Genomic DNA, 18,385 nt, shown 5'->3' with positions numbered 1-18,385 from the left:
TATTTCCTGGGTTAACCAAATGGAAATTTAATATACTTGCATTTTTGACTCTAAGAGTCTTATAATTTAAACAATGGAGATTCTGTTTAAAAATTAAAATCAAATATGCTATGTGAGAATCAAAGAAGAATAAAATGAAAGTGTAGCATTAGAAATAACTGTCAGATTCATCAAGTATCATATTTAAAATTGAACTTTACACCTGAGCACAGGGACCTCATTTTTATTTACACATATATTCTATTCCCAGTTTCATAATCTCTGATTATATTACTGTTCTGTGGTACTTGAATATTCATTAAGCTGAAGAAATGTTTCCTTGCATTATTATTTTTATTGTTTCCTTGTATTTTGGAAAAAGCTATATTTTTGCATTTTTATTGAGACCTTTCCCTGAATGAGTACTCTACCACTTAAAGGCAGAGTTTCTAGTGGTTTGTGTCAAAGGCTTTTTAAAATCAATTTACTGAATCATTTTCTAGAGCAGAGCGCTCTCAAGATTGAGATCCATGTGTTGAGCCCCTTGTCTCTGGAAACTCTAAGGTTGTCCTTTACAGATGAGATCATAGAACTTCTGTGTGTGAACTTGACTTGTTTCACCACTGCTCTTTGGGCTTACAGGGAAAGATCAATAAGAACTCTGAATCCTCTGTGAGGGCTGAAGGCAAGGTACACAAGCAGCACGTATCCTTGAAGAACTTGCACGTAGAATTAGGCCTGTGATTAGAGGAAGACTAGCCACATTGACATATTCTCACATTGGCCAAAAGAGGGGGACACAGGCTAGGGAATGTGACTATAGTAGATAGAAATGTTTACTGACATTGTATAGTCTAGGAGTGGGAAACCGAAGCATGGGAAAGAAGCAGTGGTTTGGGTGTTTTTGTTTTTGTTGACTTGACCACAATTCTAATGCATAAAGTATAATCCATATACTTAACAGCTATGATCTTATCCCAATTCAAGGCTAACCTTAGGATGTTGTAAAAGTGAAAGCAGGGTGAATTAATGCCTATGATTAATGCCTGTCAGTTTGTATTGACAAAGTAAAGATGTTCAGACTTCTATGAATATGAGGTAGAATTCAAGTTTTAGAAGAAAGAGTTCTTGAAACTTTTACAGCTCTTACATGAAGAACCAGTGCTAGTTTTCATTTTGGTTGGGATATGTAATAAATCATTTAGATTTGAAATCTAATCTATAAAGAATTGTCAAATACTAAGTTTGTTTCTCACAGATACATGCCAAAAGACAAAAAAGTGTAACATGTCTGATGCTTGTGTAGCGATGACATGGGTAATTCCATCTTTGTCTTTTTCCTTCCTGATTTAAAAGCTAAATGTTTTGTATTTAGGAACACATTTCTACATATGTTTAAGTACATGAAGCAGTCAAACAAGATAAGTGGATGTGTAAATAAAATCTTCATACAATAAGTTGTTCCCTATTCATTCACAGCAATAAGGCACCGGGGTGTTCTTGACATATTTAATAGCTAATTAACTTAGTGTTATACTTGATCTACCGCTTTTTAAAGAACAAGGAAATAAATTTAATATTAACATTACAGTAAATGTAATTTTCCTTCATTCTGAAATCTGAAATCCTAAGCGTACATCAAGGTCATCATTTGTGATACTTATTACCAGAAAATTAGTTTATTATACTTTCTAGTGGTTTGATTATGAATAAATGGGAATGAATTGTATTTGAGGTTATATGGGTAACTATGTTGTTTTCTCTATGTGTAGCTTAGTAAATGTTGAAGTTTTTGAGATAAAGATCTATTTCCTTCAATTCCTATATACTCTAGTTTCCTGTAGTAACTTTGAAACAAACTTAATTTTAGCTTTCCTTTACAAACTTATGACTCATTGAAAAGTGAAATCTTTATTTTTGATGAAAACAAATTCAAAGAAATAAAGTGACACAAAGCCAGAGAATAGAATCCTAAACGTTGTTCTCTGTAGGTTTTCAGGCCCTGGTAACCTCAGGGGTTCGTTTTCTGTAACGTAGCTAGGCTAGGCAAGATGGCGGCTGTGTTCAACAAATGGCGCACAGTCACTAAGCAAAGCAGAGACATTAATACCAGCTTTCAAAGAACAAGAATAGGTAGCAAGACTGAAGGTCTCATATAACTGCCAAGTCCAATTTGATTGATAGTTTTATCCATTTCTTCTCACTGCCCCCCACATTCCTTTTTATAATTTCTAACCTAAAAAAGGACTTTGTGTTTTCTCCATTGATTTTTGGTTTTTTTGTCCCTGCCTAGAATCAAGCAGAAGTACCAAAAAGTAATGAAATAGCCTAAAGCAGACACAACAGGTTAGGAAACAATGAATTCGATTAATCTGTCCTGAATAATCAAGAGGCTATAATATTATCTGTGATAAATCTAAATGTTGAGGAGTTTTTTCATTAAAGCAAGACTTAATTTTGTCTAACCAAAAGAATGTACATTCTAATTGACTTTGGGACCAGTGTCTCTTAGAAAGGACAATAATTGCCACTCTCCATTGTCCTCTGTAATTACCTATCATTTTGCCAAAACTTCCAACCAAACCGAAATAGAACATGAAACAATTGCCACCTTAAAACGCTTTTCTCTTTCAGGACCAAGGTACCATGATGTTTTTTTGGTCTTCTCTCCTACCTACCTACCTACCTACCTTTGATCAGGGGCTTCCCCAAGACCTATACTCACATGAGACTTAGTTCTATCTGGTTTCGCTTACCCCTTCCTTCTTACTCTGAAATCTACATCTGTAGTCCACGCCTCACCCAGGCTCTATGCCTTCGTTCACTCTTTTTTATTTGTCCTAAGCCCCAGACTCTAAACCCCATAGTCCTCTGTGATACTTTCTTCTTACCACCACACTCTGATTCTTCTTCAATGGCGCCTCTCAGGTTTCTCTCTTCATTGGATTTCCATACAACCACTCAAGTCTGGGTCCTTGCCAGCTAGCAGTAATGCCTGACATTTGTCATCTTCCCATCCAGCCTGGACCCCTGCAGTGATCTCCTGACTGGTGTTCCTGCCCCTACTCCTCTCTGCCTTCAGCCATCACACTGAAGCCACAGCTATGTTTTCAAAACATAAATCAGGCCATGCCAAACCCTTCCTCTAAACCAAAGGAGAAGCAGTTCCAACCTCCTTTCCTAGGCTTACCGTGCCCTGCATGAACTGGTCACCCCCTGGCTCTTGCACCCCCTGGCTCTTTGACCTATATTTTGCCTCTCCCTGGCTCTTGTCTGAATTTTCTTTCCCAGTTCATTCTTCCTGCCCCCCCGCCCCCCCCCCCCCCCCCCCCGGTCTATTAGATGATGTTCATACTTCTCAGGCTAGTATTAAAGATTAGACCCAATATTTCTTACCTTCCATTACCCACTATACCAATCCTTAGCTTTAATAATGTCTATTTCTTCACGATTCTATTTCTCCCATTCATTTCTGCCTCCTCCCCCCACATACATCATTATGCCCATCTTAATATCATAGTAAGTACCCTGTACCTCCTCACTCCCATGCCCCCTTCCTCACTTCCTTGTCCCGCACTCTCCACCGGAAGTGCCCTTTCTGTTCATTTCCATGAAGGCAAAATGGACCGTGGTTTCCCCCTCCCTGAGTCTAGCTTTAGAACCTACTCTGGTTTCTCTTTTTTAGATTCTTTCCATATGAATTGTCTCTGTTTTACACTAATTAATTCTTTTGCAGTGTACTCTTATTTGCCTGTGGCTTCTAGTGTGCGTGTCAATTCTCCAGATATTTTAAGGCCCTCAAGGGTGGAATAGCCGCTCATGCTTGTCATCTGGTAAACATATCATTTACTGTAGGGCTAGGCGGATACTAACTGTTGATTACTTGATTGGAAACTTGACGAATGTTACGTAACATTTTTTTCAAGCCTTTCTTTATGGAATGTTTAAGACTTGTCTCTTTTTCTCTCCTAGAAAGTCATTTTGAAAACAACATTCAGCTTCGTGAACCTGAAGAATTTTGACCATTCCGAGTCTTAATGCCACACCACTACTCCAGCGAATTTATGCTACAACTGGTAACGATGACCAGAAGCCCGAAGAATTAAAATGCCAACACCAAACCTTACCTTAACAGCTCTGGTCTACATTGTTCCCACCCATTTTAATATATTGTTTCGTTTTATAACCACTTTTAAATATTCTTAGTTCTTTCTTTTCTTTTTTTTTTTTTAATTAAGGGGTTTTGTTTTTGTTTCCTGTTTACTTTGTGTACAACTACCTGCTTTTTGTGGCTCATTCTGATCAAAAGACAGTGAACGAAGCCAGCCCCCGCTGGTAAGGTGCTGTTCACTTGAACAGGTGCTGTTGTGCGGAAAGGAAACTCTGCGACTAATTTAGGTAGTGACTCTCCTCCTTCCAGATTCTTTCCATTGGATTCTCACAGGACGTATTTACAGAGTTTTCCAAGGGCAGTCAATATACTGTATCAGAAAAATATTAATACAGATTAAAAGCATTTCTTACATTTTGAAAATTTTCTAATGTTTCAGCATTTCACTGGGGATGTTTTTTACATTGGACCCTTTGACTTTCCAGTCCTGTGACTTTTTACTTTTAGTAGAGAGTCCGAATCTCCAGACTGGAGAATTACGAAGTTCGCTGACCGTGCGCTGTGCTCAGAGACCCACCTCGCCACAGTGCCCGTGCTTCCCACACACCCTCTCGCAGCATTCCAGAACAGGGGGGAGGAGAAAGAAAACCCTTCCTCCCTTCTACTAAAAGATTCAGGCAGCTTAAAACCTTAGTGCTTTCTTAACATATCCAAATTTCAATACTTTGCATTATTTGAACACTTGGTTAGAGCACTCGCTTTGTATTAAACCTCCTTGTGTATAAGTAAAACTGACCTTTTGGTATTGAGCAGGCGTATCTCTTTCAGATAGTTTGATGATTCACACAGGTTTGAGGACACTGGGAAGAGAGGTAGGGGGCTAGGGTGGTTTTTGGTTGGTTGCAGGAACGTTAAACCATTTAAAGCTGACACCAGAGACCTGATAGGGACTTATTAACTGTATTGAACGTTTTCCCCCTTGCTTTTGATCCTATGTATAGTTATGATGCCCGATTAGATTTATAGCAGCTTCAAGTTGTATTAAATGATATTTTGCTTTCTGTAATACTGTTATAAAATAAAGTTTGTTTATTCTCTAAGCTCACTGCTTCTCTTTTTGTAAAGGTTTAAAATAATAAACTCAAGTGGTATTTCCTAGCAGGAGTCACAGTAGTTTGTGGTATGTAGCATTTTTAAAATCTAGTTTCAGCTCTGTTTTATAATTTGACGATGCTGCCAACATCACTGATTAGAAAGGGCAAAAGCAAAGTTGAAAGTTTGTAAATCTAATGTTTAGCGTTCCAGATTCCTTCTGCCTGGGTAAATAATCCAGCCCAGCTTTTACAGATTCTCCAAGGGATATTTTCGCTTATTTTCTTTGTGCATTTTTTGTTTTGTTTTCAGGAAACATTTTAGCGGTACCATCTGAATCTTGCTTCTCTGATTCATGTCCTTTACTTTGTGTCTACTGAGCCTTCATGTGTCAGGCAAACCAGACTCTGCTGACGGCCTGCATCTGAGTCTAAGTGACTCGGCTTATTGTAAAGCTTTTGCCAAGGCACAGCAGATTATCTTTTAAATATACTTTTCTTTTAAATATCCAGCAAATGGCCAACAGGGTATATTCCTTTTAAAATGTTACATAGCATTTTTTTCACTAGTCATTTAAAATAAGTGTGTTAAATGTAATTTGCATAGCTGTCATCTTTGAGAACTCTTTCCACTAAATTATCTCTCACCTTGTGAAAGGCCTTTCTCAGTTTCTCTGTAATTATTACAAAAACAACTCTCTAGAGAAGGCTGTTTCAGCAAGCCAAGCCTTAGCAATACTATGGAACCAAATGTGAATCTGTAAGTATATTTCTCATCAGAAAGTTTGTATGCATAGCATTTGCATCTAAATCACAGGTTGATCTTCCCAGGGCATTTTGAGAACTGTTTTCCTTCATACTTCTAGTGATAATAACAGTGATAGGAAGAAAGTTTGTCCTCACAGTTCCCATGGACTAGGAAATGCAGTGTTCAGTTAGGGCTCAGCTTTATTCAGCTGAGACAGCAAGGGCAGCATTTGGAGTCCTGGAGGCATCTAGAACATCTCGCAGGACTTAGGACCCACGGCGCCACTCGGGACAATGTTGATTATTAATCCCACATGACTGTAGCAGCAAGGCTGTCTTTTTTAGTATTCTGTGTTCTTTTCTAAGAAACGTTCTGTTTCTTTTCTAAGAAATATTCTTAGAAAATATTTCTCTAGATGTCATAATCTCACCTGGTAAACTGGGCTTCCAAAACCCCATATGGTAGATTAAACAGAAAAGTAAATCAATAGGTTTTATAATGTGGATTTGAAAAATTTTAAAAGTGGTTTAAAATTTCCAATCTGTTTGATGGTAATTATTCATTTGATGGTATTTTTGAAGACATGTTTCCTGCTGTTCTGTTTGTCACTCATGTTAGGATATATTAATATATACCATGGCCTAAATTTTCATGAACTCAGAGGTCTCTTCTGATTGGCACACTAATTATAAAGTCAGAAAGCAAGGATCTCATGAGCATGCTTTGAAAATTCTAATCATTTTTATAAATAAATCAGAACATTTATTTCCGAAGTGTTTAACATTCTGAATTCTGAGAGTTAAGAACTCTACTTTCTGAGATTTGGTTTTGCCAAAGAACTTAAGATTTCAACCAAAGCTGTTTTTGTTGTCTAGGAGTGTTTATCTGTTCTTGATTTTCCAATTGCTACTAAATTATGTCTAGAAAATTGTGGAGACTATTACCTGGCCAGATTAATAGTATGTTTTTTTTTAAAGGGTTTGAAAACACAATATGTGCCCTTCCTTGCCCAATTTTCTGTTTTTTCAACTTTTATAGGTTCCGGATATGGAGTGGTCACGGACTTGCAGGTTCCCAACATCAAATTGCTAAATTACCAACACGATGAACAAGAGAGATGGAAAGATAATATTAACAGCTTTGGGCTACCTCTGTAAAATTTTTTTTGGTAAATTTTCATTGAGAAATGATGGCAACATGACAGAACTTAAAGCACCTATAATTTTATTGAAGGTCTCCAGTTGGAGGAACATGTTCCTATTGGGGAACTCTTTCAGATACTAAAACATTAGAAATACGATTAGAAATTGGTTCATTAGATTTGGAGTCAAGAGTCTTCTGTTCAAATCCTGGCTCTGTCAGTTTCAGGCTATATTCCCCTAGGCATACTTCTTCTTAGGTAAAAAGAAATTATTAAAACAAAGAAATAAGATTAGGAACTATTGGAGTGAGACCACCTCTCTGGGCCCTGGTGAAAGGCCCTGGAGAATAAGATGCTCCTGAATGTAGGATCGTGTCAGGAGACTGCCCGGCTGGTCTAGGTGGAGGCCGAGACGGCCTGGCTGTTCAGCAGCAATGAAGAGGACCGACGCGGTCCAGGCCCAAATGCGATCTTAAACTGGACCCAGGAGATGTAAAGAGCAAAGACATGACTGCAGCTGCTTGGCTGTGCTTGGCAAATGATTTGACAAATGTATTAGCAGTGCCTTCAAGCAGATGATAATGAAACCCTTGGGACTTGTCTCCATGGGAAAACTAACATGTTTTCCTACATATTAAAAACGTTCACAAATATAGTCGATTTTATTGGAGTTTCTTTACTCTCATTTGATGGCAAAAGAACAAGAACAAAAAATCTCGGGTCTTGCTTTAAACTACTTGGTTGTGCTCACTGCTGAGCACATGTATGTGTGGAGCTCATGTGTTGCCACAATAGCTGAGATGTGTGGACCAGCACCCACCAGAGGCAAAACTCAGGCTCTGACGGGCCTGTTACTGAGGAAGATGGAGCAAACCCTGATGGCTGAGCCACAGATTTGGCTGGCAGCTGCCTGAGATGAGAATGTGAGTGTCCTTTCACACCTTCTGTTAAAGAAAGCATTCTTACATAAGCTGATTTCCACCAGGGGCTAAAAAGAGATCCCACCCAGAACTGAGAGAATATTGTTATTCCTTCCATATGGCATGAGCACTGTTGCTCTGAGTCACCTCCGTCTGTAAGCCCCAGCAGACATTTTCATTATAATCAAGTGCAATAAACTGTAGAAATGAGTGTCTTTAGTCAAACAATAAGTAAAATATGTATCATTGCAAGATGTGCAAATGGCGACTGCTCACTGGATGGGTAGAAAGAATTTTGGGGTGGACCTGAGAGGAAGAAGCAGAAAATGTCCTGCACGGGTGGTGCATTCTTGCTTTTGGTCATCCACGCAATCTCTTGTGTGTGACTGTATGTCACTACCAAAATTGATGCATTTCTTAGAGGTGACCAAAGTCGTCATGTTTTATAAAGTGAATCACTATAATAGCCTGTTAGAGTCATGTGCAAAGATTGGAATGTAACCAGACTTAGAAAGTACTGAACATCTTTGGTTAATGTCAACTTGAGAATGTGGAAAACACAATAGTAACCACGATCTATTTAATTATTTATTTAGTTAGTGAGACAGAGTCTTGCTCTGTTGCCCCGGCTAGAATACAGTGGTGTCATCATAGCTCCCTGCAATCTCAGACTCCTGGGCTCAAGTGATCCTCCTGCCTCAGCCTTCCGAGTGGCTGGGACCATAGGAATGCACCACCACGCCTGGCTAATTTTTCTATTTTTTGTAGCAACAGGGTCTCACTCTTGCTCGGGCTGGTCTCAAACTCCTGAGCTCAAGCCATCCTCCCGCCTTGGCCTCCCACAGTGCCAGGATTATAGGCGTGAGCCGCCACTCCTGGCCCACAATCTTTTTTAACTACCACCTTGACTTAAGTGTTTCTTTTCAATTATCTATGTTGGCCCTTTAGGGCTCCCACTGAAAGAGAAGAATTCTGTTAATGAAATGTTGACTTTTTTCCATATTTAGAAATAGCTCCCTGGTATTTTAGTTTTACAGGCTACTTGCCTTATTCTCCTCAGGAATTATGTGAACATTCTGTTCTCCTTTCCTTTTCGCTGTTTCCAAGTCATGTCATGTGGAAAGCTACATTCATGGATGAGCCATACCTAGTATTGGAAGACTCCGCTTGTTCTGTATGTTGTTTGTGACAATGATTTGTGAAAGCACTTGGGAAAAGGAAAGACACAAACTCAAGTCCAAAAATGACACCTGAGTGGTGTCATGTAAGAGTTACTGAACTGCAAGAGGAACACATGGAAATACTCTTAAATAGGGACTCTACTGAGCCCTCTCCAAAACATTCATCTTTTGCTATTCAGTTGATCTCTACCAGAGTTTCTTCGTCTCTAAAACCAGAATCATATGGGCTTCCATGGGATTATGTAATAACTTCAGAATTTTATTTTAAAAATATACCCTTCAGAACAGACATAGTCACAATAAAAGTAAAAAAGTTATGTGTCCAATAGACAAATCCAAGAAAATCTTAGTACTTTTTCTGTTTCAGCTGAGTCTCACAGAAGTCTTCTTGGACAATAGCTGCCACTTTTCAATATGGTTCAGAACAAGCATCTTAGTGTTCTATTTTTGCTGTGGTTCTAGTTTGTCAATCTACTTAATTTAGCTAAACTGTGGACCATTGCTCTCTGACCAGTAGAAATTAAATCCATTGTGCTTCAGCTATTGGAAGGTCCCCACCAGTCACCTCCGCTTCCTTCTTTGGGACAGGGAAGAGCCATCCTTGCAATTGTGTTGTCGGTCAGAAGTCTGGGACAGTTCTTCATTAACTGAAAGAAAAAACATCATTTAATAATTTGGAGACAGCTGAATGCCATTGGTCATTTACTACTTACAATTAGTGGCCAGCATTTCTGACACTGATGACCTTCGTGAGTCACAGAAATCCAGGTCTTCAGAGCAAGTCCTGCTACAGGATGTCTGTGTCCTCAACCACTTCCAATACATGTGCAAACGCTTCTTTCTAAATAATGGCCCTAGCTAGAGTGAACAAATTACCACTGTGATGAAAATTGTTCCATGATGAGTACATCTTGTATTTAATAGATTAGGTGTTGATTAAATTGAGGCCCACACATTCAATAAGCATTTATTAAGTAAGTATATAGGCCAGGCTTGGGGATATGGAAATAAGTCAGGGTTTCTGCCCTTTTTCTCCCTCCCAAAAATGTGTTTGGGCATTTATAGTTTTTAGACAAGTCAAATTAGTCTTCTCCTTCCTACCTTTTGGCAATTTTTACTGATGACTCTGTTTCAACCTCTCACAACTGCACATTCCTTAACCTCTTAAAATATTTTGTTAAAGCTACTCAATTAAAAAAACTCAGCAATGACATCTAGTTACTAAATCTAGTGGCATTTTCCAATCTCCTGTTTCCTTCCTCAGTGGCATTGACAAAATTACCTCCCCCCGTCATTCTCCTTCCTTTGGCTACTATTAATATTCTGTGCTATCTTTCTATATACTTTTATTTGCTCCTCTAACCTCAACTATTATCTCTCTGGTGATAACCAAATTTGATCTTTAACCCTGGGATCCCTTTTGAGATCCTGACACATATTCCTTGAGATCTTCCTGGTACGTCAGAGAACGTGTCTGTCTTCCTGACTGCCACCAGCACACACAACTGATCCTGCGTTTGCCCTTAAAAGTCTTATTTTCAGAATTATAATTAATCAAATCAAGCTAGAGACCAGGAGCTTCTAATCTCATGGTAGATAATAAACATGTTTATAGAGTTGAACCTGAAAATGTTCTCTTTGGCTCCCATGTCAAGTCCATGCAATTTATCTCTTGGCTGATCCTTTATATGCCATGCACCCAGGACACATGCACTTTCCCTGACCTGGATTCTTCCAGGCCTCCACAAGTGTTTGCATCCCAGTCAGGAGAGGGAGCATATGCAATGGTGACATGAGCCTCAAGATTTAATAGCCAATGTTTATTGAACACTTGCTATGTGCCAGACACTGCGTGAATCCCTTTGCATGCCTTCTTATTGAATGGTTGCAATGATATTATGAGCCAGTCACCATTATTCTTAATTTACAGATGAGCACACTGAGGCAAAGAGAAATCAAGATGGGGTAATTTGTTCGAGATCACAGAAATGGATGGATTCAGGATTTGATCGCAGGCAGTCTGACTCCAGAGTCCACACATTCAAGCACTGGGTCCCACTGCCTTTCCACAAAGATTGTTGCTATTTCAAGGGTGTTCCTTGAGATGGCGCATGGCTTAGACTATAACTCATTAAAACATGAGTAATTTCTTCCCTTTTATTCTTAATTCCCAACGGCTAACTGCACAACAGGTGCTTTGAATGAGGGACCAGGATACAAATTGTAGAGCTGAAAATGGGTGACCTGAATAATGAGATTGAAAGAAGTGAACTATTAAGAGTCGAGAGAACTAGAATAGAGAGGCCAGGAGGAAGCTCATCAATCTCTAATGAATCATCTATCCAGTGAATAAAGTGTCTGTGCTAGGCACCATGTGGAGAGCGAGAGAAATAAAATGATTTATCCTTCTCCTAAAAGAGCTTGCAATTTGGCCATCACTTTATTTCAATGGATCTATTAAGGACAATGCGCAGAGAGAGATTAGCTAGGCAGGTGGCCTTGAAAACACTCGAGTTTGTTATTATGGAAAATTCTGCAAGCAATGAAGTTTTCCCTGGTGGACCACAGGTGAAGAAATGAAATCCCCTGTGACTCAGAGGTAGATCTTTATGCGGAGGAATCACCATCATCAATAATTCTAATTACTCCTCTTACATAAAGAGATTGATCAAATTCTTGTCTTGTTTAAAGCTCTCCCACAGATGGTGCTTCATTTTATTGCCTGAGCCAAAAAGATTCTTTTATTCAACAGATGACCTACTCAGGGTTCAATACTGCAGGGGTAGTGTGTTGGCTGAGAGAGTTAGCTCTGGAGCCAGACAGCCAGGGTTCAAATCCTCTCTCTACCTCTTTCTGGGTGGGTGACCTTGGGAAATCTAATTATTCAAAGACAATTTTAATAATAGCTGTTGTAATGACACAAACAGTGCCACCTTGGAATTTATAAGCCAGCAGGGATAATAATGACCAACAGTTGTTCAGACCAGACACTGTTAAGGACTTTATATATATCACCTCACTTAAGCCACATACCAACCCCACTAATCTTATAGTTATGCCCTGATATTATTTCTATCTTGCATGTGACAAAATTGAAGCTTCAAGAGATTGAGTGGCCATTGTTACAAACCTGGAAATCAAACCCATTTGGTGTGACTCCATAGTCTGAGCTCTTAACAATTTTACTGTGCTAACCCTTAAGTTATTCTTTTTCCAAATAACATTTTTTTCCTTTTTGGTTGCTGACCACTAAAGTGTATTCATGAAGTTCAGTGAAAGACACTTCACCACCCTGTATATTTTCAGTTCTTCAGTTATCTGTTTCAGAATGTAAGTTGCGGAAGGTCAGAACCTGATCAAAACCCGAACTTATTTTGGATCTAATGCCATACAAAAACTTTTAGGTGTTAAGTAGACACATTTTTTTTGTTTTCCTTTGGGTAATGACTACTTTTGGCCATGTTGGCTGTTTTAGAGAGCAGTTTGTTCTTGATCAGGATGATGGTATTTTGGGGATAGGGTAGCACTGGAATTAGACGGTTAGGACTCTCAGGACTTGGAGAGATGAGATAATGAAAGCTTCCACCCTAGGAGATGTCAAATGTCCACAGCAGTGGTTGATGAAGTGTTCGGCTATGGAAAGTTCAAGACTCAGACCTCCACTCCAAGACTGACCTACTCCTCCTCCTCAAGGCCATTGACACAGATTGAAGAGTGCAGGATGTTAGAGGATTTTCTTTCTTCCTTTGTGAGAAAATTGATGTTCTCTACATACTAATTAAATTTACATGCACCATTACCTCCTAAGGCTTGACGTGGAGGGATTAATGTTGAATGATTACAATACCTCCACATGCTTTCTATCACATCTTAAAATGGCCCTTTCGTCTGACAGCCCTGGCTATGTGAGACAGGCAAGCTGGTTTTCTGTTTTAGAATGCAGGACTCTGGGGTTCTGTGAACGTGCCAGTTCATCTATCAACGTCCCTCTCTTTACAGGAACAAAATAGGAATGATTACACTCGCCATAACCCTGCTCGGAAGATTAACGACATGACATTTGACCATCTGTTTGCCGTTTTTAAGTGGATGTTGTGGAATGGAGATACACACTGGTGATATTTTATTCTGGGCCAAGTGATCTCATTTGCCCTCAAACCGGAGAGAGGATATTACTACTTAACCTTAGGAAAATGGCTACAGAAGGAACTGTAATTTTTTTAAAGCTACATGTTTTTGGAGTTTGTGGGTGTTTTTTTCCCCCAGAAGAAAGGAGTATTTGAAGTTAAAGAGACCAAATCTACATAAAAATGAAAACATCCATAGTCTAAGGTTGTCTGCTAATACTGGGAAATGTAATTAAGAATTACTCCAAAAAATGCAGAGATTCCATTTGGGAAAGAGGGGAAATATAAGCAAATGGTAGTTTGAATATAACATTCTTGAGGAAATAACATACTACAGGTTGGTTGCCTATCAGCTGCCACCCTGGCCAAGAATCTCTAAGAGATAGTGCCCAGGGCCCCCAAACTTTCCTCACCCTGGCATGGCTAAGACCCAGTGTCAGCAGAATGAAAACTGACAACAGGAGGGACCACTTTTGTCCACTCAGCTGTGCAGTCCTCGCTTGGCATCATCCAGGTGGTTGGCAGCCACTGGTAACAGTGCTTCTAGTCATTGGTATTCTTTGCAACAGTAACCTTCAGATAGGACCCTATTGCATCAGGTAACTGACGCACGGATTTCTGTTCTGCCCTAATAAGTAGCTCCACTTATGGAAACCTCTGCACTCACTCCTCCTGTGCTCCTTCCCCACAGCCTGGAAGCTCCAGGCACACTTCGGTGAGAGCAAGCCAACGTGGGAGACCACGGAAAGAAGCCACAGAAAGTAGAGGCTCCCTCCATCTCTGGGGTGCCCCTTAGCTGTTCAGGGGATCCTGCCTCTGGCAAGAGTGCTCAGCTCTGACATTTGGGAAAAGACTTAAGGAAAATGGCAGGTCATTCTTACAGCCCTTTGACCAGACATTTAATGAGGTCAGGGCCAGAAACATACAGATTTGTAATATCTCCTCTAACGTCTGATGATTTTGCCAGTTTTGTGGTTTTCTAGAACTGGTACTGATTTTGCTCAGTTTTGAAAGCCCATAAAGTCTGCTCTGGTATGTAGGACAATCCATGGTACATGATAGATTCAAAAATATTTGTCAAACAAATGAATGAATGAGAAGTATTGCTATCCAGAAGTATGATGCAAAGGTGGAGTAAGTCTTAAAGGTGGTGAAAGGACTCTACCCAGAGAACACTGGCCCTCATCCTGTGAGGCTGACATTCTTGCTGTCCCTTGGGTTAGCTCCTATGCTGCAAAAAATGACAGCTTTGAGAGGGAAGGGACAGACATATAGTTGGGGCAAGTCTAGAAGTCAAGAAAGGCTCAGTAGCATATCAGAATTTGGAGATCCTACTGCCTGGCACTGTGGCCAGCACTTTCCTTGCACTTCCCTGGCATCAGCCCCTTGTGATGCCAGGCCATGTCCTCAACTGCAAGTTGACTTTTCCAGGGCACTCTGTCACAATGTGATTGATATGCTCTTACCCCAGAATTATCTATGTAAAATACTGTAGACCCATTTAAATGTTCTAGATGTTTTCCTATAGATGAGTGAAGCTATAAATCCAAGATTTGCTCTCTTTTGCAGAGTCTGACCAAAATACCAATGTCCCCCTGAATTATCTGGCCTGTAATAACAGGTAGGTAGAGGTTAGTAAGAAACCTGGAAATCCACAAGGCTATCTTGACCTGTTGTTTCCCTTATTTCTTGCTTGATACATTTTTGAGATATTGAAAATTTTATCCAGCCAAGAGACATCTGGAGATGAAACTTGGAAACTACATGGAGTATCCAAGACCCCGACAGTGACATCTGCATCCTTTTACTGTACTGAAGGTGCTGAATGTCAATGGGAGCCAGGGATGCATGTGACTGATGGTGGTTGTTGCAACCACTCTGACAGTCCTTCTGAGTTGGAAGACAGAAAAGAAGCTGTAGTCAGAATCTTGGAGATTTCTAATTTTCTCTTCCTTTTTTTGGAGGCTCTTTCCAGGGCTCAGTGGTAATGAATGACTGGATAGCAGGACATCCAGCAGCCTGGTCTTGGGGCAGTGGAGGATAAACTGACTTAATAAAGAAAAGGATTTAACACATGAATCCAGTAGAGTGAGACAGAATATGGCTTGATCAGTCAACAAGAGAGCTGTTCATAAAAACGAGACACAAAAATTGAAAGGCTAGAGGGATATTTTAGTTCTGATGGAAAAGTTGCAATTCCATAATATACTCTATGTCCCCTAGGATTTCTGTATGTTCTAAATCTCAACTTAGAAATAAATATCCCCGATTGTACTTTTGTAAGATTTTAGGTTAAATGTTATGGCATTAGCCATTTAAGATTCTGAATATCTGTTTATATGGTAATATACATGAAGGCATTGTTTGGACTTGGCAAGTTTTTGTGGAAGAGGAGGAGTTTTCAAATTTGTTTTTTTTAGTAGCTTAATACAACACCATCTAAATTAAGAAATATGACTGGTCTTTGTTGATATTGCTAAAATAGTTATTAACCTCTATGATATTAATCTAATGTTTACTGGGTAGAGTGTTGACACATAATCTAACAGCTCACAGCCCAATTTCATTAATTTTAATTATAGCAGAATAAACATCTCAATCCAGAACTCAAATGCCCATTCCAAATCACCTCAAGCTTCCTGAGATTTTACAACTATACTCTCACGGAAAGTCTATACCAGGGTCAAATATCTACCTATCAGGGCTTTACATTTGCCAAACACCATGACAGCACAATGAATAGAACATTTCCTGACTAGAAGTTCAGAGGATGAGAAATAAGTGTGTGTACACACACACATGGGCACATGCATGAACATACATGAGCACACACAAGTACATACATGCACATGGGCACATATGTTCATACATCTGTCACATAGAGAAGGCAGACCATGAACAATGTTTTAATGTTTGCACATCTATCGCCTTGAGAGACAGAGGCAAGCAACCACATGTGAAAAGTGCTGACTCACGTTTTGTGAGGTGCTACAGTCGAGGGGTCCCTGCAGCTGGCCTGCCTTCACATTCTAGCCCACGATCCACACTGCTGAAAGGTTCAAACTCTGCCAAACTCACCAAATCTTGAGAGAGAACTTATTGAGAAGTACCTACAAATCAAAAAGGAGTGTTTCTCCAGGCCTCCCAGAAACCCTGGCGGTGTGTTGGCCCGTTTCAAAGGCGTGTCACAGGAAAGGACGCCAGCCCTTCCTGGGTGGCTTCACGCTTACCCTCAATCAGTTTGATCCTGAAGTAGGCAATGAGGAGGAGCAGCAGCAAGGTCACAGGCAGGAAGATCCCAAAGAAAAGGAACCAGCCGGGGAGCTCTCCCAGGAAAGCCGACAGCACAGAACTCGTGGTCAGCTGCATAGACAGCACAGAGCTCATGGTCAGCTGCATAGACCTGAAGGGTGGGAGTCATTCGGGACGGGGAAGCTTTGCTCTGAGTCTGCGCTTCTTTTCTTCTGGAGCTCTGGCCTTTGCTCAGCACCTCTCGGTGGAACTTTTTGTGGACTTTGCTCTATTTAAATAGCTCCATGAATTCTGATAGGATCACTGGCAGGTTACTCTGTAACTCAGCTACAAAGTGTAGAGGAATTGAAAGGCAGATCTTCCAAACTTTTCCAGAGATGAGAATTTATCTGGCAGGGGTGGGGATGACCTCGGGAGGCTAAGATTTCTTTGCATTCAGTCTATTGGAATGAAAAGTACCTGACTTCAAGTGAATCTCATTGTTTTATGTATTTATTTATTTATATATTTCTCTGTATTTCTAGGTACAGGAAGAGTTTTTCCTACACTTTCTAAATTTTAGAGTTAAAAATTACTTAACACATTGACTGCCACACTAGAAAAAATTTTTTTTTCCTTGGGGCCACAGTGTTTTATTACAAAAATAGAATAAAAACTTTGAAAACCAAATAATCATTTCTACTTTAATGAAAAATTTGTTATTTTTTATTGTTTTCTGTGCATGAGTTATATGCAATTAAATTGTCAATATTAATTGTAACAATAAGAATATCAACAAGTAAGATTTTCATGAACCAACTGCAGTTACATATGTTTCACGAGGCCCTGGGCTCAAAAGTAGGATGAGTTAAATACAACTTACATGGCAGTTGATGTGTTAAAAGTCATGCTACTATATCTGTGTACCTGTATCTAGAAAATGTGAATTTTGCTTCATACATAGTTGATGTAACTAAGACCAAGGAAGGAGAAATGAGATTATTTCCACATCGAAAAACTCTTTCTGGAAGCTTTGTCATGTTTGAACATGTTTGTCATGTTCTTTATTCCCATTTGATTCCATTTGGCAAGACTTCTTTGAACACCTAGACAACAGTAAGTAAGGAGAACAGCAAATAAATAAATGACAATGATGTCAGCTTCCAGGTGTGCTACTCTGAATAATTCTCTGAGAGGTGAGTTGGTTTATCCATCTTTAAACAAACATTTAATTCTACCAGAACCCAACCGGTGGACTAGGTGCTGGATGTGCAAGGAAGAGTAAGTCATAGTCCTTCCCCTCTGAGAGTGGGAACAGACACAAACAGATCACAGCCACTAGGAAACATGGTGGAGTGGCTGGTAACATGGCTCCTTCTCCACTCAATGCATTAGTGTTTGCGGGCCATGTTAGCTTGCACCCTCCACTCTGCCCAGCTAGCCCTTTCCTGTGGTCCACCCTTAGCAGTAGAAGGTGGCCCCTAAATGACAATGGCATGGGTTGTGTGCTAACTCCAAAGTTTCTGGGAAAAGAAATGTCAATAAACTGACAAATGTCAAAGTTGACATGGAATTGTTGACTATGTTGAGCTGTTTATTGACTGCTTTAGTGAAAATTTTCCAACGATACTGGTCTATAAACTACAACTGACTAAAAGAATCATCTCCATATTCAAAAGATCCTTTGGAGAATTTGGACCAATTTTGGTGGGGAGGAATTGGCAACCACCTTTTTGGGCTCATTCCTCCTCTCACGTTCTAAGCCTGTCTCCAGCCCACTTTAGTGAGTGACTGGAAGATCTATCAAGGACAAGGTGCTGCTAGCACCTCCCAAATTCTTTGTTGCATGGTGTTGC

General features: G+C 39.8%; 2 protein-coding genes across 6 annotated transcripts in view; one reads left to right on the top strand and one right to left on the bottom strand.

Annotated features, from left to right (window-relative positions):
* EPB41L2 (erythrocyte membrane protein band 4.1 like 2) overlaps positions 1–5,100 on the top strand; it is a 197,501-nt gene extending 192,401 nt beyond the window's left edge. For all 5 annotated transcript variants that reach the window (XM_069488687.1, XM_069488686.1, XM_069488683.1 and 2 more), the window contains one exon: positions 3,952–5,100. The gene's annotated coding sequence lies outside the window, so the exon portion shown is untranslated. The remainder of the gene's footprint in view (positions 1–3,951) is intronic.
* Positions 5,101–9,444: 4,344 nt separating this feature from the next.
* On the bottom strand, positions 9,445–16,774 carry SMLR1 (small leucine rich protein 1). The gene is made up of 2 exons (XM_069487694.1): positions 16,529–16,774; positions 9,445–9,818 (listed from the first exon to the last, which is right to left on the bottom strand). Exons 1-2 carry the CDS (start codon positions 16,695–16,697, stop codon positions 9,733–9,735), a joined length of 255 nt encoding a protein of 84 aa, XP_069343795.1. The 5' UTR covers positions 16,698–16,774; the 3' UTR covers positions 9,445–9,732.
* Positions 16,775–18,385: the final 1,611 nt, after the last annotated feature.

The sequence above is a fragment of the Eulemur rufifrons genome, chromosome 15, assembly GCF_041146395.1.
Source record: "Eulemur rufifrons isolate Redbay chromosome 15, OSU_ERuf_1, whole genome shotgun sequence".
In the NCBI taxonomy this organism is placed as follows: domain Eukaryota; kingdom Metazoa; phylum Chordata; class Mammalia; order Primates; family Lemuridae; genus Eulemur; species Eulemur rufifrons.
The sequence above is the reverse complement of the archived record's forward strand: the minus strand, read 5'-3'. Positions and strand labels throughout refer to the sequence as shown.